The 18,159-nt window shown below is 43.1% G+C and overlaps 1 protein-coding gene across 3 annotated transcripts in view; it reads left to right on the plus strand.

Moving 5' to 3' along the window:
* Positions 1-5,636: 5,636 nt before the first annotated feature.
* dmrt1 (doublesex and mab-3 related transcription factor 1) overlaps positions 5,637-18,159 on the plus strand; it is an 82,566-nt gene continuing 70,043 nt past the window's right edge. For 2 of the 3 annotated variants that reach the window (XM_038987085.1, XM_038987087.1), the window contains exons 1-2: positions 5,637-5,852; positions 7,975-8,155. In XM_038987085.1, the coding sequence (XP_038843013.1) occupies positions 5,637-5,852; positions 7,975-8,155 (397 nt within the window). Of the gene's footprint in view, positions 5,853-7,974; positions 8,156-18,084; positions 18,091-18,159 lie in introns of all 3 variants that reach the window. The other variant, XM_038987086.1, reaches the window with a different exon arrangement.

Raw genomic sequence — 18,159 nt, forward strand, 5'->3', positions numbered from 1 at the left:
GGTGGTGTGGCTTGGTCTGGGTGGTGTGGCTAGTTCTGGGTGGTAATGCTAGTTCTGGGTGGTGAGGCTTGGTCTGGGTGGAGAGGCTAGGTCTGGGTGGTGAGGCTAGGTCTGGGTGGTAATGCTAGATCTGGGTGGTAGGGCTTGGTCTGGGTGGTAGGGCTAGGTCTGGGTGGTGAGGCTTGGTCTGGGTGGTGAGGCTTGGTCTGGGTGGTGAGGCTTGGTCTGGGTGGTGAGGCTAGGTCTGGGTGGTGTGGCTAGGTCTGGGTGGTGTGGCTTGGTCTGGGTGGTGTGGCTTGGTCTGGGTGGTAATGCTTGGTCTGGGTGGTGTGGCTTGGTCTGGGTGGTGAGGCTAGGTCTGGGTGGTAGGGCTTGGTCTGGGTGGTGAGGCTAGGTCTGGGTGGTAGGAATAAGTCTGGGTGGTGAGGCTAGGTCTGGGTGGTAGGGATAGGTCTGGGTGGTAGGGCTTGGTCTGGGTGGTGTGGCTAGGTCTGGGTGGTGTGGCTAGGTCTGGGTGGTAGGAATAAGTCTGGTTGGTGAGGCTAGGTCTGGGTGGTAGGGCTATGTCTGGGTGGTGTGGCTTGGTCTGGGTGGTGTGGCTTGGTCTGGGTGGTGAGGCTTGGTCTGGGTGGTAGGAATAGGTCTGGGTGGAGAGGCTAGTTCCGGGTGGTGAGGCTAGTTCTGGGTGGTGAGGCTAGTTCTGGGTGGTGAGGCTAGGTCTGGGTGGTAGGGCTAGGTCTGGGTGGTGAGGCTTGGTCTGGGTGGTGTTGCTTGGTCTGGGTGGAGAGGCTAGGTCTGGGTGGTAGGGCTTGGTCTGGGTGGTAGAGCTTGGTCTGGGTGGTGAGGCTTGGTCTGGGTGGTGTGGCTTGAAGAGGCACTGTGGCGCCTTCTTCACCACGCTATCTGTGTGGGTGGACCATTTCAGTTTGTCTGTGATGTGTACGCAGAGGAACTTAAAACGTTCTACCTTCTCCACTGCTGTCCTTTCGATGTGGATGGGGGGTGCGCCCTCTGCTGTTTCCTGAAGTCCACGATCATCTCCTTTCTTTTGTTGAAGTTGATTAGAACAGTAAAGTTTTTTGTTGTTGTCAAACCTGTGGTATATGGTCTGATATACCACGGCTTTCAGCCAATCTGCATTCATGGCTCCAACCAGGTTTATAATTGTAAATAAATCCCCTTTACGCATGTGCATAACTATAGATAAATCCGACAGGAGAGTTTGATGAGTTTGTTGTTCAGAGATCTCGAAATCTCTGAGCAAGAAACACTTGGATGAACATGAAAAAACAAAAGTTGAGCTATTTTCTGGCTCCCGAGTGGTACAGTGGTCTAAGGCACTGCATCTCAGTGCTTGAGGCGTCACTACAGATCCTGGTTCAATTCCATGCTATATCACAACCCGGCCGTGATTGGGAGTCCCATAGGGCAACGCACAATTGGCCCAGCATCGTCCGGGTTAGGGTTTGGCCGGGGTAGGCCGTCATTGTAAATAAGATTGTGTTCTTAACTGACTTGCCTCGTTAAATAAAGGGTACATGAAAAACATCTGGCAATTGTGCTGTTATTCTGTGCCAGATATTCAGACTATAAACTGTTATAAACGGCCCGTTTGTGAGATTGACTTGTCAATCTAATGCGTTCTAACACATGATCGGCAATTTCGATAGAGCTTTGATACCTTCCAATTTAATGAATTTAACATGTCCATAATAACATAAGGCTACGGCAACAATACACTGAAGGTACAGGCTATTTATTACATTGGTTTGCCAGCTACACAAGTGGCACAAATTGATTTGCAATGACTCCCGTGATATCGTCATTTCAACATATTTATTGTATCAAATGGTAGCCTACAATGGCATATATATTAATAGGCTACTTGATGGCCAACAGATGCAAATGTATAATTCTTCCACATTTAATGTCAGTTTCATTGAGGATTTTCCCCATTTAAAAGAACCACGTGAGTTGAGTTGATGGAATGAAACACAAACTGTAAATAAACTATTGAGTGGTCAGTGGTCATCACCATTTCAAATGTAATTAACTAAATAGAATTACATTTAGGCTGCAATATGTTATGGCCAAGAGGGACCGTCATGGTAGCCTACATAAGAAGAGGGAAAAACTAATACAAATGATGGAAGGGATAAAAATCTAACGATTGGATAACAAATCTGAGGGAATGGATAAATAATCTGAGGGAATGGATAAATAATCTGAGGGAATGGATAAATAATCTGAGGGAAGGGATAAATAATCTGAGGGAATGGATAAATAATCTGAGGGAAGGGATAAATAATCTGAGGGAATGGATAAATAATCTGAGGGAAGGGATAAATAATCTGAGGGAAGGGATAAATAATCTGAGGGAAGGGATAAATAATCTGAGGGAAGGGATAAATAATCTGAGGGAAGGGATAAATAATCTGAGGGAAGGGATAAATAATGTGAGGGAAGGGATAAATAATCTGAGGGAAGGGATAAATATTCTGAGGGAAGGGATAAATAATCTGAGGGAATAGATAAATAATCTGAGGGATTGGATAAATAATCTGAGGGAATGGATAAATAATCTGAGGGATTGGATAAATAATCTGAGGGATTGGATAAATAATCTGAGGGAATGGATAAATAATCTGAGGGAATGGATAAATAATCTGAGGGAATGGATAAATAATCTGAGGGAATGGATAAATAATCTGAGGGAATGGATAAATAATCTGAGGGAATGGATAAATAATCTGAGGGAATGGATAAATAATCTGAGGGAATGGATAACAAATCTGAGGGAATGGATAACAAATCTGAGGGAATGGATAACAAATCTGAGGGAATGGATAACAAATCTGAGGGAATGGATAACAAATCTGAGGGAAGGGATAAATAATCTGAGGGAAGGGATAAATAATCTGAGGGAAGGGATAAATAATCTGAGGGATTGGATAAATAATCTGAGGGAAGGGATAAATAATCTGAGGGAATCATGCTCCAAGATCAATACAGGTTACTTCTGACGTGGATGAATTCAGCCAGATCAATACAGGTTACTTCTGACGTGGATGAATTTAGCCAGATCAATACAGGTTACTTCTGACGTGGACGAATTTAGCCATATCAATACAGGTTACTTCTGACGTGGACGAATTCAGACAGATCAATACAGGTCACTTCTTACGTGGACGAATTCAGACAGATCAATACAGGTCACTTCTTACGTGGACGAATTTATCCAGATCAATACAGGTTACTTCTGACGTGGACGAATTTAGCCAGATCAATACAGGTTACTTCTGACGTGGATGAATTTAGCCAGATCAATACAGGTTACTTCTGACGTGGATGAATTTAGCCAGATCAATACAGGTTACTTCTGACGTGGATGAATTTAGCCAGATCAATGCAGGTTACTTCTGACGTGGATGAATTCAGCCAGATCAATACAGGTTACTTCTGATGTGGACGTATTTAGCCAGACGTGGACGAATTCAGTCAGATCAATACAGGTTACTTCTGACGTGGACGAATTTAGCCAGATCAATACAGGTTACTTCTGACGTGGACGAATTTAGCCAGATCAATACAGGTTACTTCTGACGTGGACGAATTTAGCCAGATCAATACAGGTTACTTCTGACGTGGACGAATTTAGCCAGATCAATACAGGTTACTTCTGACGTGGACGAATTTAGCCAGATCAATACAGGTTACTTCTGACGTGGACGAATTTAGCCAGATCAATACAGGTTACTTCTGACGTGGATGAATTTAGCCAGATCAATACAGGTTACTTCTGACGTGGATGAATTTAGCCAGATCAATACAGGTTACTTCTGATATGGATGAATTCAGCCAGATCAATACAGGTTACTTCTGACGTGGACGAATTTAGCTAGATCAATACAGGTTACTTCTGACGTGGATGAATTCAGCCAGATCAATACAGGTTACTTCTGATGTGGATGAATTTAGCCAGATCAATACAGGTTACTTCTGACGTGGATGAATTTAGCCAGATCAATACAGGTTACTTCTGATGTGGATGAATTTAGCCAGATCAATACAGGTTACTTCTGACGTGGATGAATTTAGCCAGATCAATACAGGTTACTTCTGACGTGGATGAATTTAGCCAGATCAATACAGGTTACTTCTGACGTGGATGAATTTAGCCAGATCAATACAGGTTACTTCTGACGTGGATGAATTTAGCCAGATCAATACAGGTTACTTCTGACGTGGATGAATTTAGCCAGATCAATACAGGTTACTTCTGACGTGGATGAATTTAGCCAGATCAATACAGGTTACTTCTGATGTGGATGAATTCAGCCAGATCAATACAGGTTACTTCTGACGTGGATGAATTTAGCCAGATCAATACAGGTTACTTCTGACGTGGACGAATTTAGCCAGATCAATACAGGTTACTTCTGACGTGGATGAATTTAGCCAGATCAATACAGGTTACTTCTGACGTGGATGAATTTAGCCAGATCAATACAGGTTACTTCTGACGTGGATGAATTTAGCCAGATCAATACAGGTTACTTCTGACGTGGATGAATTTAGCCAGATCAATACAGGTTACTTCAGATCAAGTGCAGCTTCTTCTGTTCTTCATCGACACAATGAACCAAAACAAGGCTGCCTCTAGATTGAATCCACTGTTCTCTTCACAGTCATTGATAGTACAAATGGATCTCCCAAAATGAACCCCCAAAAAATGCAGTTCAACAAGAAATGCAAGAAATGCATTAGTCCACAGAGTCTGAAATGGAATATGTCCGGGCCCAGTGTGTTGACTGGGTACAGTATGTCACCGGACCCTAACCCGCTTTGGTGCGCTCTGCCAACTGTTTGTTTGCCAAATGTGTTAAACTGAATCACCCTGCTGAAAAATAACATTACTCCAATTGGAATAATTGTATTGTATTATATGCAATGGGTGCATGGCCCACAAACACTATGCACATGTCTATATACTGTAGATTGGTGTCTATTAATTGAGTAGCATTTAGATAACATATATAATCAGATTTCAACCAAAACCCAGATATTCCCCAAAATAAGACGCCAGAAAGACGTCATGAAAAATATATCTTAATCTGTTTGTGATCTGGTTAGATGTTCCGATCAGATTTCAACCAGAAAAATAGCTATTGATCACTGTCGTATGCCCACTGGGTGGCGTTCAGAGGGCTTTGCAAGGCCACATTTGATAGACCTGGCCCTGTTGCCTACATTAACTCTGAGGGTTAAAACGACTTCATCTGGTCAGCGAGTGGGTAGAGGAGAGGAGGGCCCGCCAGCACTGGGCTGGGTCGGGCTAGCCATCACCCCCCCTACGGCCTGGAATGCTGAGTTTGATCTGGGCCAAACTGTCCACGGTGACGTTGGAGGGTGAGAGTACACGTGGGACAGTAACCTTGTAGGTTCTCAATATTGCTTCAACTTCTCGCGACATTAAAAACTTCAATAAGATAAACTCACCGTCCTAGTTGTCACTTGTGTCGCGAGAGAAGAGCCGTTGGTCGCCGAGCATCAGTTTTTTTAGCTGAAGATTTTCCTGCAACCGGCCAGAAGCCACTGTCACCATCACCACTAGCTACTACTCTACCACCCCAACAATGAGCGACGACGAGCAGACCAAGCTGCTGGAGTGTGCCGGTCCCATGTCCGCGTCGCCCGGGAAGAAACCCCCGCGGATGCCCAAGTGCTCCCGGTGCAGGAACCACGGCTACGTGTCGCCGCTGAAGGGACACAAGCGCTTCTGCAACTGGAGAGACTGCCAGTGCCAGAAATGCAAACTGATCGCGGAGCGGCAGAGAGTTATGGCGGCCCAGGTAGGGAACTACTGTAGTTTGCAATAGTGCATTGTGGCAAACACATTTAGCAGTGCATTGTATTCGGTTCTTTCGATTAAGCTATGCATTGTGTTTTTTTCACAGTAAATGTAAATAATGCTGTTTTGCAATTATATGTATAAGTGGATTGTGCATTGTGCTGTGTGGAACTAGCTAACGTTAGCTAGTTAACGTTAGCAATCATTTATTAGCTACAGTTTTGCAGCTGTGGTTTTCAAATAGTCTGTCAGATTTGTTTCCTTTTCATCCTACAGTTGTTTGTTTATGTCCGTATTTACACAGTTTATCACAACAAAGTCATTTGATTAGATAAATGGATACATTGAATAGCTAGGTGGCTACAATCTGCTACAATGTGAATAGACCATCATGTTGGAGTTTCCCTCAGACAGCTAAATGTGAAGACCAATACATAGCCTGAAGCATGGATGGAATCCAGGTTATTGAAATACGACATTAGAATAGTGCCAAATTCTACACTATCAATTTTGCTTTAAAGATATGCTGCTGTGTGCATGCATTATCATTTGTCAACTCTAATTTTACTACAAGGCGTTTTAATTTGGGCTACTTGTAACTTACTAAAACGGAAGTTTATGACGAACTCTGATGATCAGAGACCAGGCTTTGTGGAATTCAGCTCCAACTGTCTAATTCGGCCAAGGTCAATACTTTAGTCAGATAGGCTACATGTAGAATAGCCCAATCTGCTAGTAGTGGAAGATCCCTGTCTGTCAGTAAGCCTTCTTCAGGCTATATGATTGTGAGACAATTAAATGTTTATACAGTTTGTAATGTCCAATTGTTTCCAAGTTCACTGACATGTAGTAATTCCTATATGTTCATGTGCAGGTGGATTTGGTGGACAAAGAGAGGAGCTAATATTAATTCAAAGCAGGCTGTGGTCAAAGTCAACCCAAAGATATTCTCCACATGCATTTTACATCAGGTCCACGAGTAGGCTGGGTGTGGGAACTGGCCAATGAGGTCCAGGAGCAGGCTTAATCTGGGTGTGGGAACTGGCCAATGAGGTCCAGGAGCAGGCTGGGTGTGGGAACTGGCCAATGAGGTCCAGGAGCAGGCTGGGTGTGGGAACTGGCCAATGAGGTCCAGGAGCAGGCTGGGTGTGGGAACTGGCCAATGAGGTCCAGGAGCAGGCTGGGTGTGGGAACTGGCCAATGAGGTCCAGGAGCAGGCTGGGTGTGGGAACTGGCCAATGAGGTCCAGGAGCAGGCTGGGTGTGGGAACTGGCCAATGAGGTCCAGGAGCAGGCTTAATCTGGGTGTGGGAACTGGCCAATGAGGTCCAGGAGCAGGCTTAATCTGGGTGTGGGAACTGGCCAATGAGGTCCAGGAGCAGGCTGGGTGTGGGAACTGGCCAATGAGGTCCAGGAGCAGGCTGGGTGTGGGAACTGGCCAATGAGGTCCAGGAGCAGGCTGGGTGTGGGAACTGGCCAATGAGGTCCAGGAGCAGGCTGGGTGTGGGAACTGGCCAATGAGGTCCAGGAGTAGGCTGGGTGTGGGAACTGGCCAATGAGGTCCAGGAGCAGGCTGGGTGTGGGAACTGGCCAATGAGGTCCAGGAGCAGGCTGGGTGTGGGAACTGGCCAATGAGGTCCAGGAGCAGGCTGGGTGTGGGATCTGGCCAATGAGGTCCAGGAGTAGGCTGGGTGTGGGACCTGTCTGTCTGTCTGTCTGTCTGTCTGTCTGTCTGTCTGTCTGTCTGTCTGTCTGTCTGTCTGTCTGTCTGTCTGTGTCTACCTTCCTGCTTGTATGTCTGTCATGTCTCTATCCTTCCTCAATACAGTAACTAACTGTGTCTGTGTGTGTGTGTCTCTTTCTCTGTGTGTGTGTGTGTGTGTGCCTCTTTCTCTCTCTCTGTGTGTGTGTGCCTCTTTCTCTGTGTGTGTGTGTGTGTGTGTGCCCTTTCTCTGTGTGTGTGTGTGCCTCTTTCTCTCTGTGTGTGTGTGCCTCTTTCTCTGTGTGTGTGTGTGTGTGTGCCTCTTTCTCTGTGTGTGTGTGCGCCTCTTTCTCTGTGTGTGTGTGTGTGTGTGTGCCTCTTTCTCTGTGTGTGTGTGCCTCTTTCTCTGTGTGTGTGTGCAGGTGGCTCTGCGACGGCAGCAGGCTCAAGAGGAGGAGATGGGGCTCTGTAGCCCAGCCACGCTGTCCAGTCAGGAGGTTGTTGTGAAGAATGAGCCCACTGGAGACTGTCTGTCCTCGGTGTCTGGAGGACGATCACCTTCCTGTGGAAACACCTCTGCTGGTACCTCACCTTCTAATGCAGGTATATATGACACACATTCAATCCATGTGAATCAACCCACGTCCAAACATATTAGTGTTACTGATGTAAATCTGGTCCCGATGTTTATAACACGGTATAATACCATGACTACCACAACTAATATCATCTGTTCCCTATGTTTATAACACGGTATAATACCATGACTACCACAACTAATATCATCTGTTCCCTATGTTTATAACACGGTATAATACCATGACTACCACAACTAATATCATCTGTTCCCTATGTTTATAACACGGTATAATACCATGACTACCACAACTAATATCATCTGTTCCCTATGTTTATAACACGGTATAATACCATGACTACCACAACTAATATCATCTGGTCCCGATGTTTATAACACGGTATAATACCATGACTACCACAACTAATATCATCTGTTCCCTATGTTTATAACACGGTATAATACCATGACTACCTCAACTAATATCATCTGGTCCCTGTTTTAGCCACTAGTCCTTAGGACAAGTAGGACTGATTTGTTTACTTGTCTGAAAGCTCAAGTCTGGAACACCAGGGGCCAAATGGTGACTTCAAATTCAGTTGAATGATGCAAGGAACCACTTTACACAATACAATTATCATTATTATCATTATTATTATTATTATTACTATTATCATTAGTATAATAATGATAATAATAATAGTAATGATAATAATAATGATAAATATTATTATTATAATAATAATGATAGTAATGATAGTAATAATAATAATAATAATGATAGTAATAATAATGATAATAAAAATGATGATAATGATAGTAATGATAGTAAAGATAGTAATAATAATGATAGTAATAATAGTAATAATAATGATAATAAAAATGATGATAATGATAATAATGATAGTAATGATAGTAATAATAATGATAGTAATAATAGTAATAATAATGATAATAAAAATGATGATAATGATAATAATGATAGTAAAGATAGTAATAATAATGATAGTAATAATAGTAATAATAATGATAATAAAAATGATGATAATGATAATGATAATAATGATCATATCATAATATCATTATTATTATTATCATCATTATTATCATTATTATTATTATCATCATTACTATCATTATTATTACTATTATCGTTAATATTATTATTACTACTTCCATACAGAGAATCAGATGTAAATGCAGGCTCCCCTCTGCCTGTTGGTTTCTTTGCAGAGTCAAGCCTGTCTGAAAATAGAACACTGCCCCCTTAAGACTCTCCTGGAGGACGGCTGGCCTAAGAAATATTGCAATATTCCAATTACAACCAAATACTTGTTATGTCTTTATAAAATACTTTCCTACTTTAATGAATCAGGGATCAAATGGCTAAGGTTGGCTACCTCAAAGCAAGGTAACTAACTAACATGTTTATCTGCCTGGTAAGGCTAAAATATTGTGGTTTCACTGGAGATCTATTGCCAGCATTGGTAGTTATTTGTGGTTTAGGCTATTCTAAGAATATTTGATTGTTGTCAGAATGACTTGGCCAATGTTGAATATAGGGGAATAACAGCTTTCCAACTGTGTCAGAGTTATTTCGCAGCTATTTTCATTGCTTTATAGGCGTTTTCCAACAGGAGTATTTTGCCCTGGTTTATTAACACACCCATTCATTTGCGGTTATTCACAATATTTATTTTAGGACATCAGACATGACAATGACATTAATAGATCCTATTAGCTAAATAGTTAACTAGCGAGATAGTTAGCCAGGCTACATGTTATGTTTTGAATTGGCTATCTAGTTAGTCTGTTGTCTATCATTATTCTATAGGCCAGGGATGGGCAACTTTGATAGGGGTGGGGGCCACAAAGAATCTGAACACATTATGAGGGGCAGCAGTGGCTGGCGGGTCTGCGGGTACCCACATTCATAACCCACACAGTCAGTCCCGACCCTTTTGGCGGCCCTAAGTTACATCTTGAGAGCAAAACATTGACGGCTGACAGAATTTTTTTGGGATACATGTTGCAGTTTTAAAGCACGTTTGCTCCAATTCTACACGTTCTGCCGTTTGTAATATGATATCTGAGTGACTAACAAAATCACTGTGGACCTACAGAAGGGGCGCGGCCCACAGGCCCAATCACACATGCAGGTGATGCACACACCATGACTTTTACAGGATTTTCATAACCCTACGAACGCTGTTTGCCGACCAAAAATGTGCTATAACTGGGCAAATAACTCACTAACTAGCAAGGAATATCAACAAATGTGCTATAACTGGGCAAATAACTCACTAACTAGCAAGGAATATCAACAAATGTGCTATAACTGGGCAGATAACTCACTAACTAGCAAGGAATATCAACAAATGTGTTATAACTGGGCAGATAACTCACTAACTAGCAAGGAATATCAACAAATGTGTTATAACTGGGCAAATAACTCACTAACTAGCAAGGAATATCAACAAATGTGCTATAACTGGGCAAATAACTCACTAACTAGCAAGGAATATCAACAAATGTGTTATAACTGGGCAAATAACTCACTAACTAGCAAGGAATATCAACAAATGTGCTATAACTGGGCAAATAACTCACTAACTAGCAAGGAATATCAACAAATGTGTTATAACTGGGCAAATAACTCACTAACTAGCAAGGAATATCAACAAATGTGTTATAACTGGGCAAATAACTCACTAACTAGCAAGGAATATCAACAAATGTGCTATAACTAGGCAATAACTCACTAACTAGCAAGGAATATCAACAAATGTGCTATAACTGGGCAAATAACTCACTAACTAGCAAGGAATATCAACAAATGTGTTATAACTGGGCAAATAACTCACTAACTAGCAAGGAATATCAACAAATGTGCTATAACTGGGCAAATAACTCACTAACTAGCAAGGAATATCAACAAATGTGTTATAACTGGGCAAATAACTCACTAACTAGCAAGGAATATCAACAAATGTGTTATAACTGGGCAAATAACTCACTAACTAGCAAGGAATATCAACAAATGTGCTATAACTGGGCAATAACTCACTAACTAGCAAGGAATATCAACAAATGTGTTATAACTGGGCAAATAACTCACTAACTAGCAAGGAATATCAACAAATGTGTTATAACTGGGCAAATAACCCACTAACTAGCAAGGAATATCAACAAATGTGCTATAACTAGGCAATAACTCACTAACTAGCAAGGAATATCAACAAATGTGCTATAACTGGGCAATAACTCACTAACTAGCAAGGAATATCAACAAATGTGCTATAACTGGGCAAATAACTCAGTAACTAGCAAGGAATATCAACAAATGTGCGCTCGTGGCTACACGCAGCTCTGCGGTTTGATCTCAAAAGCCTTTGATCTCGGGACCACAAGTGATTGACAGACTGCCTGTTAATGCAATGTAATTTTGATGGATCTGCAGACATTGGGAGGACAGTGTACTAGAGGTCGACCGATTAATCGGAATGGCCGATTAATTTGGGCCGATTTCAAGTTTTCATAACAATCGGAAATCGGTATTTGTGGAGACCGATTTGGCCGATTGTTTATTTTTTATTTAATTATTTTTTTACACCTTTATTTAATCTTTATTTAACGAGGTAAGTCAGTTAAGAACACATTCTTATTTTCAATGGCGGCCTAGGAACGGTGGGTTAACTGCCTCGTTCAAGGGCAGAACGACAGATTTTTACCTTGTCAGCTCGGGGGATTCAATCTTGCAACCTTGCAGTTAACTAGTCCAATGCTCTAACCACCTGATTACATTGCACTCCACGAGGAGCCTGCCTGTTACGCGAATGCAGTAGTAGCCAAGGTAAGTTGCTAGCTAGCATTAAACTTATCTTATAAAAAACAATCAATCAATCATAATCACTAGTTAACCACACATGGTTGATGATATTACTAGTTTATCTAGCGTGTCCTGCGTTGCATATAATCGATGCGGTGCGTATCGTTGTTCCAATGTGTACCTAACCATAAACATCAATGCCTTTCTTAAAATCAATACAAGTATATATTTTTAAATCTGCATATTTAGCTAAAAGAAATCCAGGTTAGCAGGCAATATTAACCAGGTGAAATTGTGTCACTTCTCTTGCGTTCATTGCACGCAGAGTCAGTGTATATGCAACAGTTTGGGCCGCCTAATTTGCCAGAATTTTACGTAATTATGACATAACATTGAAGGTTGTGCAATGTAACAGGAATATTTAGACTCATGGATGCCACCCGTTAGATAAAATACGGAACGGTTCCGTATTTCACTGAAAGAATAAACGTCTTGTTTTCGAGATGATAGTTTCCGGATTCGACCATATTAATGACCTAAGGCTCGTATTTCTGTGTGTTATTATGTTATAACTAAGTCTATGATTTGATAGAGCAGTCTGACTGAGCGGTGGTAGGCAGCAGCAGGCTCGTAAGCATTCATTCAGCACTTTCCTGCGTTTTGCCAGAAGCTCTTCGCTGTGCTTCAAGCCTGTCAACTCCCGAGATTAGGCTGGTGTAACCGATGTGAAATGGCTAGCTAGTTAGCGGGGTGTGCGCTAATAGCGTTTCAAACGTCACTCGCTCTAAGACTTGGAGTAGTTGTTCCCCTTGCGTTGGGGTTAGCATCTACCGAGGTTTAGCGTTAGCATGTACCTAGAGTTAGGGTTAGCATGTACCTAGGGTTAGGGTTAGCATGTACCTAGGGTTAGGGTTAGCATGTACCTAGGGTTAGGGTTAGCATGTACCTAGGGTTAGGGTTAGCATGTACCTAGGGTTAGGGTTAGAATGTACCTAGGGTTAGGGTTAGCATGTACCTAGGGTTAGTGTTAGCATGTATCTAGAGTTGGGGTTAGCATGTACCTAGGGTTAGGGTTAGCATGTACCTAGGGTTAGTGTTAGCATGTATCTAGAGTTGGGGTTAGCATGTACCTAGGGTTAGGGTTAGCATGTACCTAGGGTTAGGGTTAGCATGTATCTAGAGTTGGGGTTAGCATGTACCTAGGGTTAGGGTTAGCATGTACCTAGGGTTAGGGTTAGCATGTATCTAGAGTTGGGGTTAGAATGTACCTAGGGTTAGGGTTAGCATGTACCTAGGGTTAGGGTTAGCATGTACCTAGGGTTAGGGTTAGCATGTACCTAGGGTTAGTGTTAGCATGTATCTAGAGTTGGGGTTAGCATGTACCTAGGGTTAGTGTTAGCATGTACCTAGGGTTAGGGTTAGCATGTACCTAGGGTTAGTGTTAGCATGTATCTAGAGTTGGGGTTAGCATGTACCTAGGGTTAGTGTTAGCATGTACCTAGGGTTAGGGTTAGCATGTACCTAGGGTTAGTGTTAGCATGTATCTAGAGTTGGGGTTAGCATGTACCTAGGGTTAGTGTTAGCATGTATCTAGAGTTGGGGTTAGCATGTACCTAGGGTTAGTGTTAGCATGTACCTAGGGTTAGTGTTAGCATGTACCTAGGGTTAGTGTTAGCATGTACCTAGGGTTAGGGTTAGCATGTACCTAGGGTTAGGGTTAGCATGTATCTAGAGTTGGGGTTAGCATGTACCTAGGGTTGGGGTTAACATGTACTTATCTGTTTTTAATTTTAATTTTATTTCACCTTTATTTAACCAAGTTCTCATTTACAACTGCGACCTGGCCAAGATAAAGCAAAGCAGTGCGACACAAACAACAACACAGAGTTACACATGGAATAAACAAACATACAGTCAATAATACAGTAGAAAAAGTCTATATACAGTGTGTGCAAATGAGGTAAGATAAGGGAGGTAAGGCAATAAATAGGCCATAGTGGCGAAATAATTACAATTTAGCAATTAAACACTGGAGTGATAGATGTGCAGAAGATGTGAAAGTGGAGATCCTGGGGTGAAAAGGAGCAAAAACATTTTTTAAGTAAATAAATAACAGTATGGTGATGCGGTAGTTGGATGGGCTATTTACAGATGGGCTATTTACAGATGGGCTATGTACAGATGGGCTATGTACAGATGGGCTATGTACAGATGGACTATTTACAGATGGGCTATTTACAGATGGGCTATTTACAGATGGGCTATGTACAGATGGGCTATTTACAGATGGGCTATGTACAGATGGACTATTTACAGATGGGCTATTTACAGATGGGCTATTTACAGATGGGCTATTTACAGGTGCAGATGGGCTATTTACAGGTGCAGATGGGCTATTTACAGATGGGCTATGTACAGGTGCAGATGGGCTATGTACAGGTGCAGATGGGCTATGTACAGGTGCAGATGGGCTATGTACAGGTGCAGATGGGCTATGTACAGGTGCAGATGGGCTATGTACAGGTGCAGATGGGCTATGTACAGGTGCAGATGGGCTATGTACAGGTGCAGATGGGCTATGTACAGGTGCAGATGGGCTATGTACAGGTGCAGATGGGCTATTTACAGGTGCAGATGGACTATGTACAGGTGCAGATGGGCTATTTACAGATGGGCTATGTACAGGTGCAGATGGGCTATTTACAGGTGCAGATGGGCTATTTACAGATGGGCTATGTACAGGTGCAGATGGGCTATGTACAGGTGCAGATGGGCTATGTACAGGTGCAGATGTACAGGTGCAGATGGGCTATTTACAGGTGCAGATGGGCTATTTACAGATGGGCTATGTACAGGTGCAGATGGGCTATGTACAGGTGCAGATGGGCTATGTACAGGTGCAGATGGGCTATTTACAGGTGCAGATGGGCTATTTACAGATGGGCTATGTACAGGTGCAGATGGGCTATGTACAGGTGCAGATGGGCTATGTACAGGTGCAGATGGGCTATGTACAGGTGCAGATGGGCTATTTACAGGTGCAGATGGGCTATTTACAGATGGGCTATGTACAGGTGCAGATGGGCTATGTACAGGTGCAGATGGGCTATGTACAGGTGCAGATGGGCTATGTACAGGTGCAGATGGGCTATTTACAGATGGGCTATTTACAGGTGCAGATGGGCTATGTACAGGTGCAGATGGGCTATGTACAGGTGCAGATGGGCTATTTACAGGTGCAGATGGGCTATTTACAGATGGGCTATGTACAGGTGCAGATGGGCTATGTACAGGTGCAGATGGGCTATTTACAGGTGCAGATGGGCTATGTACAGGTGCAGATGGGCTATGTACAGGTGCAGATGGGCTATGTACAGGTGCAGATGGGCTATTTACAGATGGGCTATGTACAGGTGCAGATGGGCTATGTACAGGTGCAGATGGGCTATGTACAGGTGCAGATGGGCTATGTACAGGTGCAGATGTACAGGTGCAGTGTTTCCAGGGCTATGTACAGATGCAGATTTTTTTAAATTTTATTTCACCTTTATTTAACCAGGTAGGCAAATTGAGAACACGTTCTCATTTACAACTGCGACCTGGCCAAGATAAAGCAAAGCAGTTCGACACATACAACAACACATAGTTACACATGGAGTAAAACAAACATACAGTCAATAATACAGTGAAAAATAAGTCTATATACAATGTGAGCAAGTGAGGTGAGATAAGGGAGGTGAAGGCAAACAAAATATATAAAAATATATATAAATAAATAAAAATATAAAAAAGGCCATGGTGGCGAAGTAAATACAATATAGCAAGTAAAAAAACACTGGAATGGTTGGTTTGCAGTGGAAGAAAGTGTAAAGTAGAGATAGAAATAATGGGGTGCAAAGGAGCAAAATAAATAAATAAATACAGTAGGTAAAGAGGTAGTTGTTTGGGCTAAATTATAGATAGGCTATGTACAGGTGCAGTAATCTATGAGCTGCTCTGACAGCTGGTGCTTAAAGCTAGTGAGGGAGATAAGTGTTTCCAGTTTCAGAGATTTTTGTAGTTCGTTCCAGTCATTGGCAGCAGAGAACTGGAAGGAGAGGCGGCCAAAGGAAGAATTGGTTTTGGGGGTGACCAGAGAGATATACCTGCTGGAGCGCGTGCTACAGGTAGGTGCTGCTATGGTGACCAGCGAGCTGAGATAAGGGGGGACTTTACCTAGCAGGGTCTTGTAGATGACCTGGAGCCAGTGGGTTTGGCGACGAGTATGAAGCGAGGGCCAGCCAACGAGAGCGTACAGGTCGCAGTGGTGGGTAGTATATGGGGCTTTGGTGACAAAACGGATGGCACTGTGATAGACTGCATCCAATTTATTGAGTAGGGTTTTGGAGGCTATTTTGTAAATGACATCACCGAAGTCGAGGATTGGTAGGATGGTCAGTTTTACAAGGGTATGTTTGGCAGCATGAGTGAAGGATGCTTTGTTGCGGAATAGGAAGCCAATTCTAGATTTAACTTTGGATTGGAGATGTTTGATGTGAGTCTGGAAGGAGAGTTTACAGTCTAACCAGACACCTAGGTATTTGTAGTTGTCCACATATTCTAAGTCAGAGCCGTCCAGAGTAGTGATGTTGGACAGGCGGGCAGGTGCAGGCAGCGATCGGTTGAAGAGCATGCATTTAGTTTTACTTGTATTTAAGAGCAATTGGAGGCCACGGAAGGAGAGTTGTATGGCATTGAAGCTCGCCTGGAGGGTTGTTAACACAGTGTCAAAAGAAGGGCCAGAAGTATACAGAATAGTGTCGTCTGCGTAGAGGTGGATCAGAGAATCACCAGCAGCAAGAGCGACATCATTGATGTATACAGAGAAGAGAGTCGGTCCAAGAATTGAACCCTGTGGCACCCCCATAGAGACTGCCAGGGGCCCGGACAACAGACCCTCCGATTTGACACACTGAACTCGATCAGAGAAGTAGTTGGTGAACCAGGCGAGGCAATCATTAGAGAAACCAAGGCTGTCGAGTCTGCCGATGAGGATGTGGTGATTGACAGAGTCAAAAGCCTTGGCCAGGTCAATGAATACGGCTGCACAGTACTGTTTCCTATCGATGGCGGTTAAGATATTGTTTATGACCTTGAGCGTGGCTGAGGTGCACCCATGACCAGCTCTGAAACCAGATTGCATAGCGGAGAAGGTATGGTGGGATTCGAAATGGTCGGTAATCTGTTTGTTGACTTGGCTTTCGAAGACCTTAGAAAGGCAAGGTAGGATAGATATAGGTCTGTAGCTGTTAGGGTCAAGAGTGTCCCCCCCTTTGAAGAGGGGGATAACCGCAGCTGCTTTCCAGTCTTTGGGAATCTCAGACGACACGAAAGAGAGGTTGAAAAGGCTAGTAATAGGGGTGGCAACAATTTCAGCAGATAGTTTTAGAAAGAAAGGGTCCAGATTATCTAGCCCGGCTGATTTGTAAGGGTCCAGATTTTGCAGCTCTTTCAGAACATCAGCTGACTGTATTTGGGAGAAAGAGAAATGGGGAAGGCTTGGGCGAGTAGCAGAGGGGAGGGCAGTGCTGTTGACCGGGGTAGGGGTAGCCAGGTGGAAAGCATGGCCAGCCGTAGAAAAATGCTTATTGAAATTCTCAATTATAGTGGATTTGTCGGTGGTGACAGTGTTTCCTATCTTCAGTGCAGTTGGAAGCTGGGAGGAGGTGTTCTTATTCTCCATGGACTTTACAGTGTCCCAGAACTTTTTTGAATTTGTGTTGCAGGAAGCAAATTTCTGCTTGAAAAAGCTAGCCTTGGCTTTTCTAACTGCCTGTGTATATTGGTTTCTAGCTTCCCTGAAAAGTTGCATATCACGGGGGCAGTTCGATGCTAATGCAGAACGCCATAGGATGTTTTTCTGTTGGTCAAGGGCAGTCAGGTCAGGAGAGAACCAAGGGCTATATCTGTTCCTGGTTCTAAATTTCTTGAATGGGGCATGCTTATTCAAGATGGTGAGGAAGGCATTTCAAAAAAATATCCAGGCATCCTCTACTGACGGGATGAGATCAATATCCTTCCAGGATACCTCGGCCAGGTCGATTAGAAAGGCCTGCTCGCTGAAGTGTTTCAGGGAGCGTTTGACAGTGATGAGTGGAGGTCGTTTGACCGCTGACCCATTACGGATGCAGGCAATGAGGCAGTGATCGCTGAGATCTTGGT

The sequence above is a fragment of the Salvelinus namaycush genome, unplaced genomic scaffold, assembly GCF_016432855.1.
Source record: "Salvelinus namaycush isolate Seneca unplaced genomic scaffold, SaNama_1.0 Scaffold640, whole genome shotgun sequence".
Lineage (NCBI taxonomy): Eukaryota > Metazoa > Chordata > Actinopteri > Salmoniformes > Salmonidae > Salvelinus > Salvelinus namaycush.